Here is a 12,934-nt window from a genome sequence, read left to right on the forward strand (position 1 = left end):
CTGGGGGTGCTCTACTGAGCTGGTAACGTGCTTAATCCCCAATCCCTTGAAGAATTCGGCGAGTTTCTTGTCAATAAACTGCCTGCCGTTATCCGTGATGATAGATCGAGGGAGACCAAAGCGACATATCAACTTCCAGCAGAACTTCTGGACCTGGGCGGCCGTGATGGTTGCCAGGGGCTCGGCCTCTACCCACTTGGTGAAATAATCCACCGCCACTAAAAGGAACTTCTTCTGGGCCCGTCCTACCGGGAACGGTCCTACGATGTCCATACCCCATTGGGCGAACAGCCAGGGGGATGAGATTGAATGTAGGGCATGCGGTGGTAAGTGGGAGTTGTTGGAGTGCTCTTGACAACGGATGCATTTTTGGACGAACGCCTTTGTGTCTGCTTCCGTGGTGGACCAATAATATCCGGCTCTCAGTAGCCGGGCTTTTAGCGTCCGCCATCCCGTATGGAGACCACAGATGCCATTGTGGAGCTCGTCCATGACGTAATGTGCTTCTGCCTCCCCCAAACACTTAAGGAGGGGGGAGGAGAATCCTCTCCGATACAGGTTGTCCCCCACTATAATATAACGGGCGACCTTCTTGGCGTTTCTTAGGCCTATTGTCCGTCCTTCGTCCTGGCGGGTCATGATTTCTCTGATTTCTGTGCGCCAATCTTTTCCCCCGCCGGATACCGCCGAACACTCCACTGAGGGTTGGAGTAGAACCTGCCGCACGACAGTTGTTAACTGTCCCTTTTCTTTTCCCGAACTGAGCTTAGACAGTATGTCAGCCCTTGTGTTCTGTTCCCTGGGGATGTGTTGTATGTCAACTTTGTCGAACGTTTTGGTGAGCTTCGTTGCTCGTTGGAAGTATTGCATTAGTCGTTCCTCTCGGACTTGGAAGTTGCCATTCATTTGGCCTACCACTAGCTCTGAATCCGTGCGGCATGTTATCCTCCTCGACCCCATGTCCTTTGCGAGCTCGAGGCCGGCCACCAGGGCCTCATATTTGGCCTGATTGTTGGAAACTTTGAATTTGAAGATCAGGGAGTGTTCCAATAAGAATCCATTGGGGCCTTCGAGGACGATGCCGGCCCCGCTGATCGTCCTGCCGGACGCTCCATCGACGTATAGGCTCCATTCGTCCTGGCCGGAGGGGGGTAGCTCGGCTGCGAAATCTGCTAAGTGTTGGCCTTTGACCGACCCCCTCGGCTCATAGCGCAAGCCAAACTCTGAGAGCTCTACCACCCAAGCCACCATCCGTCCGGCTAAGTCCGGCTTTCTGAGGATCTTGGAGATAGGGAAGTCAGTTCTGACTATCACCTGATGACTTTGGAAGTAGGGGCGGAGTCTTCGGGACGCGTTCAACAAGGCCAAGGCCACCTTCTCTACCTGCTGGTATCGGGTTTCGGCGTCCAGGAGCGTGCGGCTCACGAAATAAATTAGCCTCGGCTGAGGCCGCTCTTGCATCAACACGGCGCTAATGGCCGTCTCAGATACCCCTAGGAAAATGTGCAAATCCCCTCCTGGTACCGGGCGGTTCATGACCGGCGGGTTAACGAGGATGGTTTTGACATCTTGAAACGCTTGCTCACACTCGTCGTCCCACACCGGGCCGGCCCCTTTCTTTAGTTTGCGCAAGATCGGTCTTGGAATAAACCGCGACAGGGCGGTAAGGCGCCCGATAAGCCTTTGGACCTCCTTAAGGCTGGTAGGGCTCTGCATTTGTAGAATCGCCTCGCATTTGTCCGGATTGGCCTCGATTCCCCGGGATGTCAGCATGAAACCAAGGAACTTTCCGGTGGCGACCCCAAACGTACACTTGGTTGGGTTCAAACGCATGCCAAACTTCCTTACTTGGCGAAACACCTCTTTCAGGTCCCTGACGTGCCCCTCTCCGTTCGCGGACCGGACTACCATGTCATCCACATACACGTCCATGCACCGGCCTATCTGCTCCCGGAAGATTCTATCCATTAAGCGCTGGTATGTCGCCCCTGCATTCTTCAGACCGAACGGCATAACTTCGTAACAGGCCTTCTCTGTGATGAACGCCGTTTTCTCGATATCCGGCCCGTACATGGGTATCTGGTTGTACCCGGAATATGCATCCAGGAAACTCAGTACTCGATGCCCCGAGGCGCCGTCCACCAGGGCGTCTATGCTGGGTAGGGGGTGCGAGTCTTTCGGGCAGGCTTTGTTCAGGTCGGTGTAATCAGTGCACATGCGCCATTTTCCATTGGCTTTCTTCACCATAACCACATTAGCTAGCCACGTGGTGTAAGTGACTTCCCGAACGAATCCGGCTTTCCTCAATTTCTCTACCTCCTCCTCCACAGCCTTTCGCTTCTCCTCGCCCATCCTCCGCTTTTTCTGGGCCGTCGGGCGGGCGTCTTTGAAGAGCGAGAGCTTATGGCACGCCACCGCGGGATGAATCCCCGACATATCAGCCGCCGTCCAGGCAAATAAGTCCCGGTTCTTCCACAGAAGTGCTCTTAACTCCTTTTCCATCCCAGGGTTCAGCTCCCTGGCGATGAGTGTAGTCTGAGTGGGCTCTCTCCCTATCAAGATAGGTTGGGTTTCTCCAATAGGTTCTAGGCGGTCTTCAGTGTTTGTTCTTGGGTCAAGGTCTGCCATGGCCACCTCAGAACCGGCCGCCCGCCTCTTCACTGGACGGACGTACAGCTTCAAACCCGACGCGTAGCACTCCCGTGCCGTCTTCTGATCCGCTCGGACCGTGCAGATAGTTCCCTTCTCGGAGGGGTACTTCATCGTCAGGTGGGGCGTAGAGACGATCACTCCAAACGCGTTTAAGCACGGCCTTCCGAGCAATACATTGTATGAGGTGTTAGCCTCTACTAGCAGATAACGGATTCTCTTTTCCTCGCTAGAGCGTCCGGTCCCCAACCGCGTCCTTAACTCCACATATCCCCTCGTATCGACCCTTTCCCCTACGAACCCCACTATCTGCCCATCGTAAGGGACGGTAAGATCTTCTGATATATCCATTTGCAGGAAGGTCTTCCAGTAGAGGATGTTGACCGAACTTCCCTGGTCCACCAGGACTTTGCTGACTCCGTACCGCGCTATCTCTGCGGTTATGACCATAGGGTCGTCCTGGTCCGGGTCGGGCGCGTGAAAATCCTCATCCGCAAAGGTAATGGGCGGCATGGAGCGACGTGGCTTGTCAACTAAATGTACGGACTGGAGGGCTCGAACATGGCGCTTACGGGCGGAGGAAGATGATCCTCCTCCCGCAAATCCTCCAGAAATAGTGTTGATGTGCCCCCTCAGGGGGCGTTCTCGACTGCGGCTGCAACTTCGGCTGTGCCGCCTCTCTGAGCGAGGCCGCTCCGCTCTTGAATTCCTTGTCTTATCCTTACGGTAGGCCGATTTATGAGCCGGCCGATCGGTCGACTGCGGCGGGCGCTCGTCGCAGACGTATTTCTTGAGCTTTCCCGCCCGAATGAGTTCCTCTATCTTATCCCTGAGGGTCCAACATTCTTCAGTGGTGTGACCCATATTTTTATGGTAAGCGCAGTGCTTACTCCAGTCGGCTCCCTTCGGAGTTGGGTGCCCTTCCCGATCCTGTATCATTTCCGCGCTCAGCGCTTCTCGGAGGATTTTCTCCTTTGGGGCGTTCAGGGGGGTATATTGTTGGAAGCGAGGCCCCCTTTTCTACTCTCTGTGCCTAGAGCCGGACGGTTTTCCCGCGGAAGGATTGGATTTACCGTTGTCCGCCCTTTCTCCCCGCGCCTCCTGGTTCTCCTTTTTATACGAGAGCTTCATCTCCTCCACCCTTATTTCATCTGCCGCCCGTTCTCTCAGCTCTTCCATCGTTTTGGGCGCTCGCCTGCAGACGCTATCCTTGAACGGTCCTGGTTTGAGGGCTGGTAAGACGTAGTGGAGGGCGAGCTCTGGGGTCAGGCTCTTCACGCGCCGGACGGTCTTCTGGTACCTATCCATGAACGTTCGTAGCGTTTCATCCTTCCCTTGCTTAAGGGTCATTAATTCGAAAACGGTCAATTCTTGGGTGCTACTGGCCGCGAATTGTTTGATGAATAATTGTTTTAACCCTGCAAAGTTTTCGATGGAATTATGAGGGAGGGTGTTGAACCATTCCAATGCTTCGTCCTCCAATGAAAGCGAGAACGCTCGACACCAAATGGCATCGTTGCCCGTTCGGAATGCCATTGCGTTCGAGAACGTCTTGATATGGGACTCGGGGTCCGTCGTCCCGTTGTATATTTTGAATTGCGGAGCCACGAATTGTTCCGAAATTTGGACATTCATTATGTTTTGGGTGAAGGGGAGTAAGAAAGTGGACGAGGGTTCTGATTTTACTACCATCCGTCCTCGGCAGCGCTCTCCGCGTGCACTGATTTGGCTTTACTTCCCTCCGCCTCGGACCCGGTGGGCCTCCAAGTTCTATCACACTCGGAATCTTGAGGCGTACGTTCTTCTGCCCTCGCCTTTCCTTTATCCTTCGCTCGCTCTTCTCCTCCCTCCGCCCTTCCGACCTCCCGGGCTATCCGGGCTTCATAGTCGGTCTTGACCGCCGCCATCTCGTCCTCGTGACGCTGCTGCATCTCCTCCATTTTTTGCTGTAGAGTTCGGATCATCTCAACGGGGTCGTCCATGCTCATGTTTCTCGTGGTCACCATTGGGTTTTTGAAATCACACGGCCCCACGGTGGGCGCCAAATGTTTCGGATGTGTAGGGCTGTGCTGTTCCAAACCTCCAAATTCTCCTGCAATCTTGTCTCAGTGGCGGATCTTCTCCTCAAGTCTTGACTCTCCTCTTGATCCTGAGGGGTGGAGACCTACAAAAGATTCTCCGATGCCAAAGTCAGTTTCAGAGCAATGGTTTTTCTCAGGGGATAGTAATAAATGTGCATTCAATGTAACCTATCTACTACTCACCGTGAACCTGTATTTATAGTTTTCACTATGAGCTTGGGATTAGTGAAAAGTTAATCACGGCCCAACATAGCCCAATAGCTTCTAATTTCTACTTACCTCTAAACCAGGTTAATTTACCTAAGCCACAATGATTAGTGATTTGGCCGGTCAGTGAGATACGGGCGTCCGCCCACGTGATACGGGCGTCTGCCTTACCTATTCGATCCTTCACATTTATGAAGTAATCTTCCAAGCCTTCGATACCGGGGAAGGCGGATGGTCGTTGGCCCTATGGATGACTCGGGCACTAAATTGGGCGGACGGCCCTCTACGTGGGCGTCCTTCCGTACGGCGTCCGGCACTCCCTGGTACAATTTTTATACATTATTTGATCAATATCCGTTTTAATTTTTTCAATTGTTATACTTGGAATAAATAATTGTTATACTGAGTTAAATATGTAATAACCAAAATGGGATGAATAAAGCCCTAATCACTAATAATCATGTACTTATATATTTGTCAGATTATATATTTGTATTTTATATTTTACTTTAGAATTTTTAATAAGTGACGATACTTATCTTTGAATTCTTTGCAATTTAATATATTGATAAAAAAAGTAATTACATATAAGTGATCATACTCACTCTGTTTCTTTGTTTTCTTCTTTAAAAGGGCAAATGATTTTGATGATAATATTTACTGTGTTCTTTTTTCTCTTTGATAATTATTTTAAATTAATCAAATTTTAGTAGACGTAATTATTATTTTATTTAATTTTAATTTATAAAAATGATATTTTAAAATTCTTTTTTAAACATCCAAATCAAATAATATATTTATTATTCAATACCAATAAAGTAATTATATATGGTATTCTAAATTACATTTTTCATCCAAGTATTACAACATATATTAATATTAATGGTATATCTGAATCAAAATATATTCTAGTTTTATTAATTTTATAATTAAAAATAAGGATTAAATATTGGTTTCGTCCCTCTTTCAAACTTTGTTTTATTTTGATTTTCTCTTCCAAACTTTGTTTCACTTTGATCTTCTTCTTTAAAGAAACTATAATTTTTAGTATTCCAAAAATAACGACGTTAAATTTTGTTTGAGATGACAATTGGTGTGCCTCGTTATCCAAAAACTCTCACTTTCCAAAAACAATGAAAGAGTATCACATCAGTAACCTTAACACATCAGCTGTCACAACATCACCATCTTCCCTCAGGAGTGAAACCCTAGCCGCCACCACCAAAACCCTAAGCTACCACTGTCGCACAACCACCTTCAACTCACCATCCACCACGAGCACACCACTATCATGTAACCAAATCGTGATTCACACCTCTTCCATGGCCATCGCAGAGAATGAGTAGGCAACCCAATCGCCTCGTCGTTGCCATATTCGTCTTCCTCCATCAACTTGAAACACAAAAAATATTCACAAAACGCAGAAATAGTGAAACACTTGCGTGAATGCCATGGACCACCTAGCGCATCCATAAACAAATGACATCTTCTCCTGCATGCTTCTGAACCCGATAATAAGAGGAAATCGCGAGTGCAATTTAACCATTCTTCTCGCCCCTTTCAGCGTCGCAGTACCCTAGCCCCAATTCGTGTTTTCCATTCGAAAGCCCCAAATCAAAATCGCGATACCTGCAAAACCCCAATTCGTTCGTCAAAGTTCTCCAATCTACACCATGAGTTCAAATAATCTGTAGGAAAACTAAGAATAACAGAACAAGACCACGATAATCATCTTTCTCACACCTGCATAAAGTGAGATTCTTCAATAAACTGATGAAGACCTAGGCGAAGGACTGGGCTCAATTGGAAGAGAACCCATTTCTGCACTATCTTTGGGCTGTCACGGGGCCTAGTTTGGTGAAGGCGGGGTAGGCGGCAAAGAGGGACCGGGCGAGGAAGTTGAACGCGACTTAGTCATTGGAGGTTGTGGAGAGAGGGAAAGTTTTTAAGTGTACAAAGTGACACACTCTTAGCCACCTTGGACAAAATTTAACGTGATTGCTTTTGTAAAATTAAAAAGGCTTAATACTCTGTTTTGTCCCCAGTTTCGCTCGAAAATATCAAATTAGTAATCTCTTCCGTTAAATCCGTACAAACGGCCTTAATTATTTTTCTCTCTCTTCTACTTTAATAATTAACGCCGTTTGTACGGATTTAACGGAAGGTATTTCATTGATATAAATTTTATTAAGTAAGGACGTAATTGACGCATTTTTAAACGATAGACTAATTTGACATTTTCGAGCTAAACTGGGAACAAAATAGGGTATTAAGCCAACTAAAAATTATAATTTTCTTAAGGAAAAATATCGAAGTGAAACAAAGTTTAGAAAAGAAACAAATCCCCAAAAAATACTTGATAAAACTAAAAATATATTTAACCCTAAAAATAATAAAAATCATTTCCAATTATATGTATTACAACATATATTAATATTATTGTTAATTTAAATTAATAAATATTCTAATTTTATTAATTTTATTGTTCAAATCATAAAAATCATCCGATAATAATTTATGTAATTATGAGTTAAAGTAAATATACAAAAAATTATTATCAAAATGATTTTTATGATTTTAAAAATAAAACGAATAAAATTAGAATATTTTTTTATTAAGAATAACCAACAATACTATAAACAAAATTGAGTCAAAATATATAATATATTACTAAATTGAATCATCAAATCTTAAAATATATTTATCGTAATTTCTCAATTATTATAACTACACATTTTATGATTTAAAATTTCAAAATAAAAAGAACCAACACGTGAATCCTGCTTAATTAATAAATATAATAGATTTAAATTCTGAATATAAAGAAAGGAAAAAAGGATTAATATGCATATAGGTATATAAAGAAAAAATTATAAGTTGCGTATATTATATTATATACATAAAAATGCTGATTAAATATATTATTATAATTACCTAAAAGGAAAAGTGTGGTATGTATATATATATATAGAGAGAGAGAGCGAAGGAGAAAATGCATCAGTGAGCGTGCGATTAAGATGGAGGCGTGATGGAGTGTGGGCCGTGGGATCTTGAGATTGAGGAAACGAAAGGAGTCTTTAAGTGGAAAGAGGGGAGAGCGATCTAACCCTTTTGGCATCTCAGCGTTTGCGTTTCTTCGCGATTTGCTCTTTCATTCTGTGTTGCGCTGAGTTAAGAAGAAGGTGGTGAGCGTCTGCAATGGAAAGCCGTCGCTGTTAGGGTTTCCCCCACATTGCATTTGGGACGTCACGCTATACACACCCAGGTTCTCGATTGGATTCTACTTAGGGTTTCCAACATTTTTCTTTCCCTTCCATCGCGCATTCTCGAGATCTAGGGTTTATGCTTCGGTTATTCTTTTTACTTTCCTTTCCGTTTTCGCAATTCTTTGGTTTCTTGTTTCTCTCCTCGATTTTAAATAATGAGCGTGTCATTGCTCACTTCGCTGTGCCAAATAGGGATTTTTGAGGAATTTCGCATCTGAACAAGTCGCGATTGCTATTGCGCCCTCGAAGCGGAAAGCCTCGTCTTTCTTTCGACATTTTTTTTTATTGGAAGCGAATTCGGAAACGGACAAACTGACATAAGCCGATAGGGTATGAGAGAAGTACACCCGTCACTGGGTTTTATGATATTTTGCTTTAAAATTTGGAGGATAAGACTTGATTTGTGCTTCGGGGTATTGAGTTTTTTTACAGAGGTTATTGTGTGGGAGTAAAATTTGTTGTCGGCGTTGATATGTGCAGTTGTTGGAGTTTTATCTTATGGCACCTACTGTACCTATAGAGTTTGCTGGACAAAAGGAATCCAGAAAGTACTCTCATTCACAGAATATGGGGAAATCTAGGAAATATTCCAAAGCTTATGCTACTGGTTTTGTTCCTGATTTTCGGCATGCTGTTGAGACTATGGGTGAATCGGAAGGGTTAGGCAGCTTGGGAAGGGTTGATACCGAGCTTACGGCATCAGCAGATTCTTGTGCACCAAAGAGGAAGTGCCCTGGTTTGAGCACAGGTGGTTATGGTAGTTTTGATGTACCTTTTCAACTTTTCTCTTTGTCAAGGATGTCGGGTTTTGAGAGAAAGGATTTGAAAACAAGGTTGACATGGGAACTTGAACAAGTAAAGGAATTTCAGAAGAAAGTTGAAGCTATTAACTCAAATGCTCTAGTGTTGTCACCCTCCAGTGACATTAGGAGCTGCAGTGCAGGGCAGAAGAGGCCTAAGCTGGAGAGCCAGCCTTTGGCAATGGAAGTATCGGTGCCACATGGTAAGAAAAGGCCCTTACCTGGAAATAGTGGTCCCAGGACAAAGAAAAGTATATCTGGGCGTCCTGAACTTCCAAAACCTGCTGCGCCAGTGGCCTCACATGCTGCGATGATGAAACCGTGTGAGTCATTACTTAACCGATTGATGACTCATCAATTTGGTTGGGTTTTCAACACACCTGTTGATGTTGTTAAATTGAACATTCCGGATTATTTCACTGTCATCAAACATCCAATGGATTTGGGTACTGTGAAGAGGAGAATAACCTCTGGTGAATACACGAATCTCATGGATTTTGCTGCTGATGTGCGACTGACTTTCTCAAATGCAATGACATATAATCCACCTGGCAATGATGTACACCTCATGGCTGATACCCTTCATAAAATTTTTGAATCGAGATGGAAGGCGATAGAAAAAAAAATTCCTGTTATTGACTGTGTCCCATCTGAGCCTTCTAGACCTACGCGTATGGAAACTGAAATTTCTGATCGAGTTCCTCCCTCAAAAAAGAAGAAAATAACATCAAATAATGTCAAGCCTGAGCCTCTTAAAATAATCATGACTGTAGAGGAGAAGCATAAATTGAGTGTAGAGTTGGAGGCCATGCTTGGAGAGCTGCCTGATGCTATTGTTGATTTCTTGAGAGAGCAAAGTTATAATGCAGGGCAAACCAATGATGATGAAATTGAAATCGACATTGATGCTCTTAGTGATGAGACCCTGTTCAAACTGCGGAAGCTTCTGGATGATTATTTGCTGGAGAAGCAGAGATCTCAGGCAAAAGCTGGACAATGTGAAATGGAGGTCTCTCACCCCCCTCTCTGTATAACTAATACATTTTGTCCAGCATATGTGATATTTTTGTGACAAATTTTATACCCTTAATTAAGTCTTTTATTGAATAGTTGTTCTGGAAATTTATATTAAAAGAGTATGATACCACAAGAAAAGGTAGATCGACTAATTTTATTTTCTATCAAGTTATAAGAGTTGTCTTATGATGACCGCTAAACTAATTCATGAAATTTGACGTCAAAAAAATTCAATGTAGTGTTTTGAGAGTCTTAGACAAGATAGGTGGTTCCCTGATTATGTGTATCATATGGACTGACAATTTTTTGCTTGCTTGATTTTTATACAGCTTCTGAATGAATCAGGGTTCAGTAATTCCCCGGTGCAGCCTTGCAAAGGTATATTCTTTTTATTGTGCTGCTATGCTTTTCGTACCCTTACTTTATATAAATAATTGACACAGTATGTGGTCTTTTATTTCTCACCAAAAATGCAGGCAATGAACAGGTGGAGGAGGATGTGGACATTGTTGGTGGAAATGATCCTCCTATTTCAACTTATCCTCCATTAGAGATTGACAAAGATGGTACCAATAGAAACAGTAAATGCAGTAGTTCAAGCAGTTCTAGTAGTGAATCTGGCACTTCATCCAGTGGTTCGTGTAGTGCATACATGTTTCACTTTTCAGGATTTGTTTTTCTTTCAATAGTTTCTTTTAAATTCATTAGATACTGGCAACTCTGCTTGTTTGGTTCATAATCCTGGCAAAATTAATCACTTATAATACGAGTTCTATGTTGGAATAATTTATTCTTGTCTGTCGTATGCAAATGATTGAGTGCTATTGTGGTGCAACAGATTCAGACTCGGGTAGTTCATCTGGAAGTGAATTGGATATGGCTAAAACATCAGAACCTCTTAGTGGTACCAAGGTAAATGGGATGCTAACGGTTTCAGATGTCATGGTATTCAGATAAAATAGGAAAGGGTAGTGATTTGACCAATATCTTTGCTTACACAAAGCTATATATTGCAGGAAAATGTAGGTTCTGGTTCGACTTTAGATCAAAACAAAGGGGATCCTGGTAATTCGGACACCGGAAAGGGTAGGTACCAATGTTGATGTCTGTAATGATGTCCATATTATGGTTTGTTGGCATTATTTTTCATGAGGATGCCTCAGCTACTGTTGCCTTCTTGCTCATGATTTCTTTCTTTAGATTCAACGAATGTGGGAGGCCAAGTTGAGCAGACTTCCCAGAGTAAGCTTGTTGCTTCTGAACCAGAAAGCCATCAAGAGGGTAAGCTTGAAAAATTGAAGAAACCTTTTGTTTGTTTTGAGGGTATGATCTCACCATTCATGCTGTGACATTTTAGGGGAGAGTGCTGCATCTAAGAGGCAAGTCTCTCCCGAAAAGCTCTACCGTGCAGCTTTATTAAGGAGCCGTTTTGCTGACACCATTCTTAAAGCTCAAGAGAAAGCCCTTGAAAAGGTTTGTTAAGGGGGTAATGCACTGATTGCAATTTTAATTCCTTGCATCAATAGAACGGGTCTATTGGGTGAAAAACAGGCATTTGATAAACATAAGTCTTTTTTGTTCTTTCTTCCTACCAATAGAGCATATCTGTGGCTGCTAAGGTATCATTAAATCTAGTAATTACCAATTTACCAACATTATTGTCTTTCATGAAATCTGTGCCAGCATTTTTTAAAGTTTTTATATTTGTTATTCCATCTGTATTGATCTCAGGATGAAAAGCGGGATCCTGAAAAACTGAGGTTGGAGCGAGAAGAACTTGAAAGGCGGCAGAAAGAAGGTATGTTCGTTGTTCTAAATAGAGTTTTGTTAAAGTATTGCCTCGTATTCAAGATTCAACTGAGTTGTAATTTTGTTTATGATGTGCATTAGAGAAAGCACGGTTACAGGCAGAGGCAAAGGCTGCAGAAGAAGCTCGGAGGAAGGCTGAAGCAGAAGCTGCAGCTGAAGCCAAAAGGAAAAGGGAACTGGAAAGGGAAGCAGCCCGTCAAGCTTTGCAAAAGGTAACTATTAAAAACCAAAGTATGTTAGGATGCAAATGCAGCATTCCTGTATGTTGCACTGAATGATTCTGTTTGCAGATGGAGAAAACTGTCGATATAAACGAGAGCAGTCAATTTTTGGAAGATCTTGAGATGCTGAGTGCTGTACATGACGAACCTATGCCAAGTTTTAAAGAGGAGACAAGCGCAGATCTACCTCAAAATGGATTGGGTATGATCAACCTACAGGGGAATCCCTTAGAACAACTAGGTTTGTATATGAAGGATGATGAGGAGGAGGAAGAGGAGGAACTGCCTCTGAGTGGTGCTGCAGGACCATCAAATGATGTGGAAGAAGGAGAAATTGACTGATTGTGACATTATTTTGGGCGAAAAATACACAAACGGTGGTTCTTGCCCCCAGTTGCTTGACTAAGGAGGGATGCTGCTTTTTTTGTGGCTATGGGGTGCGGAATATATCACTATTTGTATGGTCTGATGCTAGTTCACACCTAAGTTTGAAGATGGATAGCGAAAACTTATAGAAAAGGAGTGAATATTGGTTTTGGTTTTGCTTCTTTCTGATTATTTTTGTTTTAACTTGAGAAATGATTTCTGAAAATGTGGATAGCTAGCTCGCGGCCCCCCATTTATCGAAGGGCTTCGGATGGGAAGTTTGTATCAATCAGGATGTCCAATTTTGCTTGTAAAAATGGACTCATTTGTAACGAGTTCTGTGTCTGACTTCTAAGTAGTTTAGCTTCTCTGACAATGTAAAATATTTGAGCCAGGGTAAAAATCAATTCTTTCTATTTATTCTTTCCTTTGATTCCGATTGTTAGTTTATGTTGTTTTCCTAATCTTTTGGTTTTCTTGAGCTGCAAGATTAAAGTAGCATATTATTTAAAAGCAAG

The 12,934-nt window shown here is 43.4% G+C and overlaps 2 protein-coding genes across 4 annotated transcripts; one reads left to right on the forward strand and one right to left on the reverse strand.

Moving 5' to 3' along the window:
* Nucleotides 1-3,669: 3,669 nt before the first annotated feature.
* On the reverse strand, nt 3,670-4,284 carry LOC108330406 (uncharacterized). Its single transcript, XM_017564894.1, has one exon. The coding sequence runs from the start codon at nt 4,282-4,284 to the stop codon at nt 3,670-3,672; it is 615 nt and encodes a 204-aa protein (XP_017420383.1).
* Nucleotides 4,285-7,926: 3,642 nt separating this feature from the next.
* LOC108331451 (transcription factor GTE10) lies at nt 7,927-12,836 on the forward strand. Of its 3 annotated transcripts, XM_052875649.1 has the most exons (12): nt 7,927-8,202; nt 8,396-8,533; nt 8,684-10,012; nt 10,350-10,398; nt 10,497-10,655; nt 10,859-10,932; nt 11,037-11,106; nt 11,221-11,301; nt 11,378-11,493; nt 11,752-11,818; nt 11,911-12,041; nt 12,120-12,836. In XM_052875649.1, exons 3-12 carry the CDS (start codon nt 8,702-8,704, stop codon nt 12,390-12,392), a joined length of 2,331 nt encoding a protein of 776 aa, XP_052731609.1. In that variant the 5' UTR covers nt 7,927-8,202; nt 8,396-8,533; nt 8,684-8,701; the 3' UTR covers nt 12,393-12,836. The 3 variants fall into 3 exon arrangements, with proteins under 3 accessions (XP_052731609.1, XP_017421626.1, XP_052731610.1); XM_017566137.2 differs by having other exon boundaries at nt 8,396-10,012; XM_052875650.1 differs by lacking the exon at nt 8,396-8,533.
* The last annotated feature ends 98 nt before the right edge of the window (nt 12,837-12,934 follow it).

Source organism: Vigna angularis, chromosome 4 (genome assembly GCF_016808095.1).
Source record: "Vigna angularis cultivar LongXiaoDou No.4 chromosome 4, ASM1680809v1, whole genome shotgun sequence".
In the NCBI taxonomy this organism is placed as follows: domain Eukaryota; kingdom Viridiplantae; phylum Streptophyta; class Magnoliopsida; order Fabales; family Fabaceae; genus Vigna; species Vigna angularis.